A 14,132-nucleotide genomic window follows, 5' to 3' on the forward strand; every position below is an offset into this window, starting at 1 on the left:
TGTGATGTCTGGAAGACATCTTTATTTACCAAGTAAACTACGCTTAAAATCTTTCTCCAGTTTTGTTAATCAAAGCATAGAAAACGCCAATCCAATCTCCTGATTCATGGAAATAACCAGCAAGCTCAGAGTGAGCTGACTGGTGTCATTGTACATTCAAATGACGAACAGAATGAAGATGCTTCGACTCATCTCGGCAGAGGCTCATGCTCTGAGTTAATCACTAAGAAACATAGAGCACACATTAGATATTCTTGAAGTGTGGAAAAGAGCATAAGATGCCCTGTGACTGCCCTGATAGACCTTTGTGGGTCCAGAGAACCTAGGGTTAGAATCACAGGTCTCACTCAGTTTGAACACTTCATCACATGTTGCCGATGTAAAAGCCAGCATGGAGGTGCAGGGAGAAATTGGGGGAGTTGGAGAACATTAAGCAGGAGAGCCCAGGGGTGAAGAATGGCCTCGTGAGATAGACTTCTTAGGTCTGACCCCAACTCTTCCAACTCACTTGCTGGCATACCTTTTGCTAAGTTATGTTTAACCTTTCTGAACTCCAGTTCTGTAAAATGCAGATGATGATAAGGATTTCATAAGCTCAGGGGGAGGATTAAGTAAGAGAATGCGTGCACACGGTTTAAGCCACTGAGAGGTACAAAAGCAGCACTAGATACATATTAGCAATGGTCATTCTTTTGTCAGGCTTGCGTCCAAATACCAGCCCCCACACACATGAGAACCTGGACAAATCATTTATGCTCTCTGAGTTGCAAACCCAAGTAATTGACATCTACTTTCTTCTGTTATTGGAAAAAGTGAGGCATCATCTAAAGTTCCTAATAAAGGTGAGTGAGTGCCTTTTCCTACCCTTTTGTAAAATTTGTGGTTCAATTTTTCATGCACTTATACGTGCAATTTTAAGTGCAATTTACAACTTGACATCCAACTAAGTCCTAAATGATTGTGTATTATACTATTTAATATCCCAAGCATCCAGCACATGATTCTAAAAGATACATGGTAATTTTAATTTAATAAAACCTGAGATAATTATGTATTTAGTCATCTATCCATGGGGGTTTTAAAGTGTGACTAAATCAACCTTATCAGGAACGAGTTCTATTTCATGGTCTTAAAAATCTTGTAAAGCAGATCCTAGGAATATATAGGTTGTAATATTAATATCTGTACTTTTAACTGTTTTCAAGGAACTCTGAAGATCCAAGGTTTTTTTCATTTGCTGAGGCAGGAATCTGCGTGTCACACCCTGGTTTGTGGAAGTATGTTACTCAGCGGGTGAGAGGGTCTAGCTGACCACCCAGCATTTATTCCTCAGTCAGCTTTATTGTTCTCTGCTCACTCATCTTAAGTCCAGTGACACTAAACTGATTAAAAACTGTTTCTTTAAAAAAAAAAAAATGCCCCTAAGGACAAAGTGACACTGTAGTGGATTCGTGAATATGTTAATTGCAAAGGTCTTCAGTAAAACTTCTGTATTTTTTCCTTACATATTTTAATTAATCTTATTAATGTTTCTAAGATAGTGCAGCCACTATGGAAAATAACTTGGCAGTTCCTCAAAACTTTAAACAGGTACCATATGATCCAGCAATTCCACTCCTAAGTACTGTGTTTCCCCAAAAATAAGACCTAGCCGGACCATCAGCTCTAATGTGTCTTTTGGAGCAAAAATTAATATTTTTAAATAAAATTAATAATTTTGTCTTATAGTAAAATAAGACCGGGTCTTATAATAAATATAATATAATATAATACAATATAATACAATACCAAGTCTTATATTAATTTTTGCTCCTAAAGACGCATTAGAGCTGATGGTCCGGCTAGGTCTTATTTTCGGGGAAACATGGTATATATACCCAAGAGAATTGAAAACGCATACCCACACAAACATCTGTATGTGAATGTTCACAGCAGCATGATTCATAATAGCCAAAAAGTGGAAATAACCCAAATGTCCATCAACTGATAAATGTATAAACTAAATGCGGTATGTCCATACAATGGAATATTACTTGCCAATAAAAGTAAATGAACTACTAATACATGATGACCATACATGATACAAATGTATAACCTTAAAAACATTATGTTGAGTGAAGGAGGCCAGTCACAAAAGACCGTGACATATGATTCCACTTATACATGAATTGTCCAGAATAGGCAAATCTATAGAAACAGAAAGTTGATTAGAGAGTATCATAGGTGGGGGAGGAGGAGGGTAAATGGGAGTGGCTGCTGTCGATACAGATTTCTTATTAGAATGATGAAAATGTTCTAAAATTGATTGCTGTGATGGTTGCCCAACTCTGTGACTATACTAAAAGCCAGTAAACTGTACATTTTAAGTGGATGAATTGTATGGTGCGATGATTTATAATATATGTGGATAAAACGGTTTGAAAAATACCACTACAACCCAAGAAAAACTGTTTCTTTAAACCAAGAGGATTTCCAATGGCCCACTTATTTTAAGGGACATATGAGAAATTTAAGAATTTCAGAGCAGAAAAAAGAAAAGATAACTTAAAGCCTCATCTTTCTAATAAGGCTATGAACACGAAGCATTTACTAATCCCATCCTATGGATTTCCTAAGTCTTCTACAAACACTGCATTTGAAGTGTTTGTGGAGGGAGTGGCATCACACCAGTTTAGAGGTTCCCAACCAGGAGATCAGGAACTACCTGTAACCTGTTTCTTGCCCACGCTTCTCTCCTCTCTGCCCCAATGCCTTAGGTTCAGCTCTCACCTGCTTTCCAGCCAGTCTCCCTCTGCCACCTCCAGTTCCCTCCTCTCAAACCCAGGATTTCAACATGAATCAGATTAGATTAATCCCCTCTTTAAAAAAATTTCACGAATATGTTAATCCAACTGTTATCTATAAAACTTTTTATTTTTTTCTTACATATTGTCACTAACTTTATGTTATTTCTAAAATGGTGCAGCCACTGTAGAAAAAGTTTGGCAATAATTCCTCCAAAAGTCAAACATGAAGTTAACCAGATGACCCAGCAATAATTCCACTCCTACTTATACCTTGTTTGGTTTCTATTATTACATTTTCCATAATAAAAGAAAAACAAAAACAAAAATAAAACTTTATTTGCTCTGCTGTTCCTCCAAAATAAAGTGCAAATTCCTTAGCTGCCTGCCATTTACAGCCTCCCTTTACAATCTGGCTCCAACCTATCTCTCCGGCTTCATCTCCAATATCCTCCCCCCGCACCCCCACACACTCAATGTAAATATACAATAATTACACCCAACCTCCAACTGCTCACCCTTGCCAAAAATGTTTGTGTTTCCCTATCTCAGCACCTGTCGGTCCCTCTGCTGAAATACCATCTCCCCCTTCATGGTTTGTGAGCTATTTCATATGTATCTTGCAAGACCCAGGTCCCTGCCTTCCAGCAAACTTCATCATCACTCTTCATTCACCATGTTGCTGTATTATCCCCTCCCTTATCACTCCAAAGTCAGCATCACCTCCTGTGTGTATAATTATGCAGAAGTTTCCCATTCACCAACCCGGGAATTCTTAAAGGGCAAGGAAGCCCCTGAATCTAGCATATAGTAGGTGTTGAAGAAACATCTACAAAAGATGGCTACTTAAAAAGACAGATACAAACACAGACTTAATTAAATAGGCTCTCTAGAAATTATGATTGATACCCAAACTAATTTGTGGGCTAGCTATAAAGAAACCATCAATGACAGAGGTTTCCTTCGTGTCAATATAATCATGTGTGTTATATGCTTTAGGGATATGTAAACAGGAACCAAAGCATACTGCTTATTATGACAAGACGCTTTACACTGATTTGTATTTCTCTGCAAAACTCTCTAGGCATATAATTTTGTTAATTTGTGACAACCCTCAAAAACACGTTTACCACCAATTCTCTGATTGCAATGTATACTTTCAAAGCACACAGAAATCAACAAGTTCCTTTCAAACGTTTCCAACTGGGTCCTACGTGTTATTTTGTTTGGTTTGTTTTAAATTGGGGAATTTTAATGCAGATCATAATTTATAATTTAACCTGGACCTAAGGGAAAAATAGTTTCACAAGAATGTTTGAGAACCTGACCTAGACTTCTTTTGAACGGCAGCCAATTAATGCGTGACTTGGAGAAAATTATTAACCTGAGACTCAGTTTCCTCCTCAATCAAATTAGAACAACTTCCACCTCAAGAGGTGGTGAAGAAGCTTTTAAAAAGCAAAAACTTCCAAAACCTGGGTTCTTTCTTCTCTCCTCGGATACATCATTTGAGAAAGATGGTACCTGTTGGAGCTCAAATCAGTCAGCAGCTATCTTTGGTAATAAGCACTTTCTAGAGCATGTGCCAGTCTGAAGAAAATGATTTCTTAAAAATGGACTGCTCCTTGGGGCCAGCCCGGTGGCTCAGGTGGTTAGAGCTCCATGCTCCTAACTCCGAAGGCTGCCGGTTCGATTCCCACATGGGCCAGTGGGCTCTCAACCACAAGGTTGCCAGTTCAACTCCTCGAGTCCCGCAAGGGATGGTGGGCTGCGCCCTGCAACTAAGATTGAACACGGCACCTTGAGCTGAGCTGCCGCTGAGCTCCCGGATGGCTCAGTTGGTTGGAGCGCATCCTCTCAACCACAAGGTTGCCGGTTCGACTCCAGCAAGGCTGTGCCCCCTAGAACTAGAAAACAGCAACTGGACCTGGAGCTGAGCTGCACCCTCCACAACTAAGACTGAAAGGACAACAACTTGACTTGGAAAAAAGGCCTGGAAGTACACACTGTTCCTGTTCCCCAATAAAGTCCTGTTCCCCTTCCCCAATAAAAATCCTTAAAAAAAAAAAAAAAAAAAGTGACTGTACCATGCCAGCAAAAAAGCAATTAAAAAAAAAAAAACAACAAAAAAAGAAATATATAGAAAAAAAAAATGGACTGCTCCTTCCAATTTGCCCCAAGTATCTCTGGCCTCACTCAATGATCATCCATGAATCTGGACTAAAAGTTAAACCTGTTTGCCTTGTTCCTCTTTAAATTGACACAGGGAGGAGAAAGAAGAGACTATTGCACCCAGGAGAATTCTGCCTCATAAATGATATCCAATTTCAAACTGATAAGTAAACACCAGAAAAGTAAAACTGGTATAAAGCCAAGACCTTGGTTCTAGCCCGGCTCTTTCACTATCACTGGACAATTAATTACTAACCAATCCAAGCTTCAGGTTCACCATACGTGAATCGAGGGTACCAGGCCAAGGTTAACAGTGACAATAGGTGCACTATACTCTATACCAAGCCGATTCGCACAGCTTCACAATGCATATATATCATCCCATTTTACGGAAGAGAAAACTAAAGCCTCAGAGATATTCAATAACTTGCCTAACCTTACATAGCTAATAATAGCAAGCAAACTCCCATCTGTCTGAATCTCAAGCCTGTACTGTACCCCTCAGACCTCCCAACCTCCCCCTGTTCAAAGACACCTGTTTTTGTGACTGAGACAAAAAATGATAATGAAATGTACTTTGTTGATAATGAAATGTACTTTCAAACTCCACAAATCTCGGCAATGAAGAATTGCTCTGATGGTATTTTCTTTAAATGTCCACAGAAGAGGCTCATTCAGCACACTCCAAGCGATTTTTGCAATTACTTATGTAAAACTGTCTCCTCCACTGTCCAAAATGATCCTTACGACTCACATCCATGGGGTGGCCGATTAGCTCAGTTGGTTGAAGCATGGCGCTACATAATAACACCAAGGTTGCCGGTTCGATCCCCACAAAGACTCACACCTGTGTCCTCGAGCCCTGTAGAACGTGTTATACATATTCAGACTCAATAGAATAGAAATAAATGAAATGGATTGAGATAGAAAAGAGTGTGTCTCCTTTGCGTTAATTGCATGGAAAAGTGGGCAGCAAGTTACGCTGACAAGAGCTCTGGAAATTTTAGTGACTACTTACTAGCTGGGTGCCCTTGTGCAAGTTACTTAACTTCTCTGAGCTGCAGTTGCCTCCTCTATGAAAGGGACCTAGTATCTACATCACAGTGTAAGCATGAATAATAACTATGATAACTAGAACAGTTACTCTCTTCTTCAGCAAATATGTGGAGTGCCCTGGGTAACAAGCATTTTGATCATTTTCAATCACAGCTGTTTTATTTAGTTAGGTTTCCCGCTGGGCTGCAAAAGATACAGGGAAGAGTTGACGCTAAAACAGACCATTTGTCCAAATCCCCTCCCACCCTTCTAAGGTGTATTTGCCTTGCTCTTAAGATGATCCAGCCATCCTCCTTTCAAAGGGGGAGAAAGCAGCCACCAAAGGCTACGAGATTCCTGCCCTGTGACTTTCCCAGAGTCAGAAAACCTGCCATTGCTCTTCTTCAGCTAATGGGAAACACTTGGGTTCCCTCTGCCTGGATTTTGCTTAGGATTCTCCTCACATTTTTTTCTCCTCATATTTTTCAGGCAACTTTGCTGCCAAAAAATGAAAGAGGATTCCATAGAACCACTGAGTGAGGACACTTCGGAAGGAAATTATTGCTATTACTATGGATAATATTAGCAACATAATACCTAATAATGACAGTGTTTTTTAACTTTTCAAAATGTTTTCAGCTCCATGATTTCATCTGAGCACCACCACAAAAGTGTGTCACTAGGTTGGCTTGCTTCTTGGGCAGGTCAGGAAACTGAAACCTGGAAAGGTTAAATAATGTTTGCCCATGTCACACCTACATGTGAGCTTTAGCTTTATGTCAGGATTCAAACCCATCTCTGGGTGAATCAAAAGTTTGTGTTGTTTCTACAATACTATGTATGCCAAGCTAATTTTGATCTTTTAAAGGCTCTGTTGAAGAATCTAATTTATTCCTTGTACTCATACACAAACTTCAAGATATAATATAAATATTAAAGAAAATATTTATAGAATTACCACCTCATTTATCCAAAATGGTCACTTGGCTGACAACGCCAACTTTCTAGAACTCAGTTTAGAACCTGGAAATAAAAACAAGAACCCGTCCTTGCACTAAAAATCACAGCAGACCTCAGGGTGGCACCCAGAGGTAATTTTTCCTTTTGAAAGAACTGTAACAAGCTTGATTGTCTTTACTGAGAAAGACAGGTGTACTGGCCACAAATGAAAAACAAAACGTATAGCCAATCTCACAATGTGGAAAATGCCAGAACCTTCAGTTCCGGGACAAAAAGCCCTCTACATAAGTCAATTGCCCTTAAGACATCAGTTGTGACACAATATAGTGATTCTCAAATTGGCCTGACAAGGATCACCAGAAGCTTTGATAAATTACAGAATCCCAGGCCCTATCCCAAAGCCTGGGGAATCTGACTCTCCCAGGAAGGGGTCTGAGAATCTGTATTTCACACTAGATGGGTCTCCTTCATAGGTGAACTTGTGAAATATTGACATAGTAGGCATCGCCCCAATAGATTATTTCTCCTCAAATAATGTGTACTGAATTGAACTGACACACAGGGTAAGGTTTCTCCCTAAATACCACTGCCTACACAGGGAAGAAGCTCTGACTACAGTCTCATTAATATCATGCTGTGTCCAACTGGGCTTGCCAGCCCAAACAACTGCACAGGAAGGGGGAAAGAAAGAATCCAAAATGGACAGGAAATCAAAAGGATTAAAAGTGAAAAGGCTACCAACTCTAGCTTTAGCAGTTCCCCAAAAGGCAGCTATACCCCCTTAGGCAGCTGAGTATATGAGAAAGCCAGGGAAGGAGCAAAGAAAACAAACAAACAGCCATTCTGGACAATGAGAAAATTGAGGTTTCCAACCATCCTAGGGAAATCAGCAGGGCTTACCTACTAACTAGAGGTTCCCTTTATTTCAGTCCACGCAGGATGTTCAGCTAGGTGGTTCACCAGTTGACTAATGAAAATCTATTTCTATGTTCAGTGGTTCACACAGTGGATTAAGTTATCAAAACCTACCAGGTTACTAAACACACATACTTAGTGACTATCATAACTGAGCAACAAAAGGAAGGGAAAAGTCCCCTTGTTTCCTTGTGATTATGGTAAATTTCAGGAGGCAGGTAAAAGGGCACACCAAGCAAAAATCTAGCCAGTTTCTCAGCATACTGGGTTAACTGTAGTAATCGTGCTTACTACTTCTCCAGAATAAATACCAATGTAAGCAAATTGTTAGCATCACTTCTTTGGTGAAAAAATGTGTACAAATTTAATTGATGATAAATGATCTAAGAGAAATAATGACTGGGTTTCTACATCACAATACCAACCAGCACAGACTCATAAAACTGTTAGAGCTAGAAAGGGTCCGGGAGGTGATCTAGTAGTCCCCTTCCTTTGTCGCAGTGATAAAGAAACCAAGGCCCAGAAAAGTCAAGTGAATTTTCCCAAAGTCTCACAGTGATGTACTGACAGGACAAGACCAGAAGAACTCATGTTTCTAGGCTCCTCATTGTTGTAACGACTCCCTGAGCTAATGGACAATGAAAAGCTAAGGAAAGTACATCCATGAGGTAGACAGTGAACAAATGTGTCATTCCCCTCTTCTAGAAATTGGTCACAGAATGTTGCATGGCAGCCTTAGACATCAGACTAAAAATCTCGCTCAACCAGTCTTTTTACCAAAGGGAAAAAAAACTGAGATCCATATAAAACCTACTTGTCCACAACCACACAACAAGATGGTGGCATTGGCTGGTCTGGAACCTGAGGCTTCTGGCTCCAAATCTCCCTTTCTCTTCATTACCCCACACTGCCTTCCTCTCTCTATTAAATATGAATAGTTGAATAACGCATGAGTTTATGGATCCCATATATGGAACCAGTTCTAGAATTTTATCCTGACCGTTGTTAACTGCAAAACGAGAAATGCCCCCAAACGTTTTGAAACCACTAAAGTATATAGTATGGTTGCTGACCATCCAAATTCTCTATTTTTCTGTGTTCGAGCTTCTTTTCCTTTGCTCATGATATTCCACCCATTGACTGTTACCTGGTGGGGAAGGGCACGGGAGTCAGGCTTTTCAGACCCAATCTGTCCAAGGATCTGCTAATGTTTCCCATCCCTACCATAAATTCAGCTAACCTACCTTCTAATATCAAAAGACAAAAGACAAACAGTCTTTATGGTTCAAAAGAACCATTTCCAAAGAGGGCTCAGGGAATACTGTGAAGATTAGATGGCTCAAAAATTCTGCTAAATTTTAGGGGCTACCTTCTTAGCTAAACGTTTTGATCAATAATGAATGGAAATCAGCTGTCTTCAACTTACAGGGCAAATATGACATTCTCCTATTGGCAGTGAATGCTTTGTGGTCTTCACTATAATATTATTACCAAATATTCATTTCATGGTCTCACCTATCAATGATTCTGCGATAAAATATATGAAGACAATCACAAAACCATCCTGCAAGATTCCAGGTGATAAATCCCTTGCATTTGCCCAAATCTTGAGAGATGACAAATAACTTTTACATCCAATATTTCTTCTGATCCTCACAGCAGCGTAATGGAGTGGACATTCTGATTACCATTTTGCAGATGAACTCACTGAACTCAAGAGGATGAAGGGCTGGAACAAAGTCCACAGGACAAAAAAGCTGGGCCTGTCAAAAACTGCCTACCCATCAAAAGGCATGGTTTTTAGGCATTCAGTACATATCTAGATTAAGGGATAAGGAAAAGGGTTAGCAAGAGCACAGAAGCTCAACATAGATTTACCAATTCTTTGCGTTGTGCTACAGCCATGTTCTTTCTTTGGAACCACTGTCTCATGGGGTAAAATGGTGCCCTCAAAATCTGGGAATTACTTATTATGAGCACTAACCCCAAATCAAAAACAAGGCCATGGAGCAATGAGACTGTACCACTGATCAGAAGACTTGAACTGCTTTTATCCATCTGCTTAGGGTAACTCGGAAATGTGGAGAGGCTGGGCGTTCTGCAAACGGAGCTTCAGGATTCTTCAGATAGGAAAGGAAAGGGGGATGGACTCCAGTCATGCTCATTGAGGATTAGGGATAAACCCAAATGAACTTCAGTAAGAATCTCAGTCCTGCCCTTCTCAGACCTTTGGTTTTCTCATCCATAAAATGGAGAATTACAGTGAAGAGTACATAAACTAATTTATATAAAAAAAGAGGCTAAGAAGAGCTTAGAAAGATCATAGGAGATGCTCCTCTCTTCTTGCCTGAGAATATTCTCAGCTGTCCTCATGTAACCTCACACACCAGAACCAATGCACAGGAAACAGGAGGCGTGCATAGTACTTAATGGCAAGGAAAACAAAACCAATTTCAGGAGAAACTACCATGCAAAGATTCCTAACTACTTATACACGCAATTAGTCTGCGAAGGCGAAGATAGCTGTTCAATGGGAGGTAACCTACTATTGGTGTTCTTTGGCCTTCCAAATTCTTTTGGCCTTCAACCAACGGTGGACTTTTGTTTTTCCACCAAGAATTTAACATTCCAAAAAGGTATGTGGAACAAGTTGAACTGCTTGCATATTTCCACTTACATAAGATCCATAGCACATCAGCTTTTATTTTTTCCAGATACAAGGAGATGAAGCTTGGTATATCTTCCAATATGTGAGCGAATAAACAGAAAACCATGTCTCTCTTTCTAATACATTGGTGCCCTGTAATCCAGACCATATGATCAATAAACTATATAAAAATTAAACCATACTGACAGTCTTATGCAAAAAGTGAACCAAGTAGAAACATTTTTTTTTTTTTTTTAGTACTGTGGTGTGTAGAACATTAAAATCACATGTTGTGTTACTAATTTTCTCCTGGAAGCCAAAGAGTTCTCCTGCATAAATTTCACAAGTAAATATTTACTCAACAGTTTTCCTTATTAAAAGTGTTAGAGGCATTAAATTAGTGATATTGTAATTAGGCCTGTACATAGGGGAGACACTGATAAGTCACTTTGAAAATGATTTTGTCGACATGGTTTTAATGGCAAGGTACGTACCCTTAAAACGGATAGCTAGGTGCTTCTCATAATAAAATACAAGATCCTGTGATTGTGTTACTTTTTCGAGATTAAAAAAATCACTTATTCAAACAGACTAACAGTGAGGAAACAAAATAAACAACTAGGTTTAGACTGTCGCTTTGAGGGGACCCAGGGAGAACTGGGGCAGATGAACTGAAATGTGCAAACATACACTTTACTTAAACACCTTCCATGCAGGACAGAGTGGGGTTTCTGCATCCTTTGCTACAAATGTGTCTTTCTGCAAATTCCTTCACACTTCTTTATCCTTTAATAAGAATACACCATCCCTTGGGACTGCTTTCTGAAATCCGAAGAGTGGGAGGAGGCAATGAAGCTGTACAAAGGCTGTCAAGCTCGTTCTAGCTCTGCTTTCCTAAACACAAAATAGGAGGTAGGAGGGTACAAAGCACCCGCAGTCAGTCTACCCTACCACCAACCCAACACTCCAGTAAACACTGGGAAGCCCCAGGCAAGTTTACAGCAAACAGCTTCTCCGTGTTTATTGTTTCCTTGTTCTCCCCCAGGACCAGGGAGGGCCTTTTAAAAATTCAATAGCTTGGCAGAGACTTTAAATACTAATCTTCCCAGTGTGCAAGATAATAAGCCAGCAGTCTTCAGGAAGGCAGGCCCCCCAGTGACAATTCCTTTACATTGCATTGTAATGTTGAATTTTCTAAGAGGTGGGAGTGGGGTGTGCAGTCAGTCACCTTGTTTTTTTTCCCTTTGCACAGAGCACAATTTTACCCTACACTGTCTCCATCTAAAGGGGGATTTTCTTATTTTTAAAATGAGTCCCATCTTTCTTTGACTTGCTAAATTTACTGTGGCTAGACAAGCCAAGGACAGATGCACCTCAGTCAGGACCCTACTGCAGAAAGTCATGAACAGAGGAAGCAGAAGTCCAGCCCAGGACGTCTCTGGTTTGCACAATCTGCCTGGACAAATCCATTTCAAAGGGGACTTCAGTCTCCGTGCAGGAGTTCTATTTTAAGGGATCTGAATTGGGAACACAGATGTTTCTTCAGTTAGCAGAGTTGGCAGAACAGCTCCTGGACCAAATCCGAGTTCTTAATGCGGGAAGGGGCCTTGGAGAGCATCTAGTTCAACCGACTCACTCAACTGATGAAGAAACTGAGGCCACTGGGCCATTAGGTGGCACACCCAACAAGTGGCATAGTGGCAGTGTTCTGATGACAAGTCTGTGCGCTTTCCATTACAGCATGATTCGCTTAAAAATAAAAATTTGCTACGCTGACTTCAACCTTGGAGCTCCTGCAGATGCATGGCAGTAGCTTTCCCTGCCCGCACCGAGTTCATAAATCCTTCTGACTCTCCCACTCCAATTCTTTAACTCCCACCACTCTTTTAGCTGTGGCTTCAGCTAGTTTGATAACGAAGTGGACTATCGCCTCAACTTTCTGGGGTGCAATTAATTGTGGTCCCGAAATATGACCGCGGCTTGCTTTCCCGGTGCCTCAGTTTCCGCATCAGTGAAATAGGGCTCTTCACTCGTACTGCACCGAGTCAGGGAAAGGGCGAGTTAAACCTACCACCCCGCACATAGTAGGCGCCAAAGAACGGTACCCTGCTCCAAGATCCTAGAGAGCGCCTCGGAACCCCCTGTGGCGCGTGGAGGAGCAGAGCAAGTGGAAAGGCCAGCTTGCAGATCTAGATCTGGCCAGGGCCGAGGCAGCCACGGCGGAAGAGGTTGGATGTTTACACACAGACAGGGGAAGGCAGCTAGGCTCCAGGCAGGAGCCCGGCGCTCCAGGAGTTCCATTTTACTTGGATGGAGGGCAACAAGTTATGCGCTGGCTCTAGATCATGGTTCAACCAACTTCCCCTATTCTAAAAGGGCGAACCCACACCTTCCGTAGGATTCCGCCTGGGCTTCCAAGTGGTCTCGACCGCTTTTAAGGAGCCGGTTTATAGTTGCCCGCGAAAGCCTAAGCACGCCCAAACACTCGTGTGCAGGCCGGGAAGTAGGTGGGAGCGGGGAGGGCGCGGGCCTGGGGACCGAAAGTGGCCCGAAGACTCCCCCGCGGGGGCCTCCCGGGCTGACAGCGCGGCGCTGCCGGGAGACGCCGCTGGCCGGGGCCCCGCGCTAGCGAGGAAGCGCCGAGCCCCGCGCGCAGGCACCCAAGCGGGCTGGGACGCGCGCCGAGCGCCGAGAGGCCGAGGGACAGCGGGGCTGGGCTCACCCATGAAGAGGCAGAAGAGATCGAGCAGATGAGCAGCGCCCGCTTGCTGCCGCCCCTCCTCGGGTTGTTGTTGAGAGCCGGGCTGCGCCGTTCTTGCTCTCCGGAACGATCGCCTTGTCGTACTTGTAGTTTTGCATGGCGCTGGCTGCGGCGCGAGCCTCCCGCCCCCGCGAAGAGCCCAGCGACAGCAGCGCACACCCAGAGGCTGGGGTCGCCTCCTGGCCGAGGCTGCTGGGGAGAGTGGCGGCTCGGCCCCGGCGTGGGGCGCGGCGGCGAGAGTGGGGCTTCGCTGCCTGCTTCCAACCGCAGACGGTGGTGTTTTCGGCTCCCCTTGTGTGCTTCTTTCTTTCCTCTCTCAACCCCAAATCGTTCGAAAGTCCAAGGGGAAGAGAGCCAAATCTCCAGCAGAAACTTTGCAGAGCTGCGCTGCTCGGGACGCTCGGGGCTGGCGTGTGTCTGTGTGCACGAGCGAGAGAGTGGGCAGCGCGGGCGCTCGGCCACTTTCCTCCGCTGCTGGTGACTTAATGAATGGAAGCTGAGCGGAGCTCAGCCCCTCCGGAGCGCCTGCCCCAACTCCAACTTTTCCTCCTCCTCCTGCTGCTGCTGCTGCCGCCGCCGCGGCTGCTGTGACGAACGCCTCGGGTTTGTTTTCTGCACTTTTATTTCACGAGGTTCCTTTAAAAGAGGAGAGAGAGAGAGAGAGAGCGAGGAGAGAGAGAGAGAGAGAGGAGAGAGAGAGAGAGATGGGAACGAGAGGACCTCCTTACTTGGCTCTGAAGGGATTCCGAAAGCACAGCCCCTTCCTTAAGTTGCTAGACGTAGGATAAATTAAGGCCACATTTTCCCCCACCCCCTTCAAAAAAAAAAAAATCCTAAAAGGAAAAAGTTACTCTCAAAC

The 14,132-nt window shown here is 42.7% G+C and overlaps 1 protein-coding gene across 1 annotated transcript in view; it reads right to left on the reverse strand.

The window, feature by feature from the left end:
* PLPP3 (phospholipid phosphatase 3) overlaps positions 1–13,932 on the reverse strand; it is an 81,981-nt gene extending 68,049 nt beyond the window's left edge. Inside the window, 3 exon segments of the mRNA XM_033114303.1 lie at positions 13,235–13,258; positions 13,261–13,320; positions 13,323–13,932. Coding sequence (XP_032970194.1) covers positions 13,235–13,258; positions 13,261–13,320; positions 13,323–13,371 — 133 coding nt within the window. The 5' untranslated portion in view covers positions 13,372–13,932.
* Positions 13,933–14,132: the final 200 nt, after the last annotated feature.

This window comes from Rhinolophus ferrumequinum, chromosome 9 (assembly GCF_004115265.2).
Source record: "Rhinolophus ferrumequinum isolate MPI-CBG mRhiFer1 chromosome 9, mRhiFer1_v1.p, whole genome shotgun sequence".
Lineage (NCBI taxonomy): Eukaryota > Metazoa > Chordata > Mammalia > Chiroptera > Rhinolophidae > Rhinolophus > Rhinolophus ferrumequinum.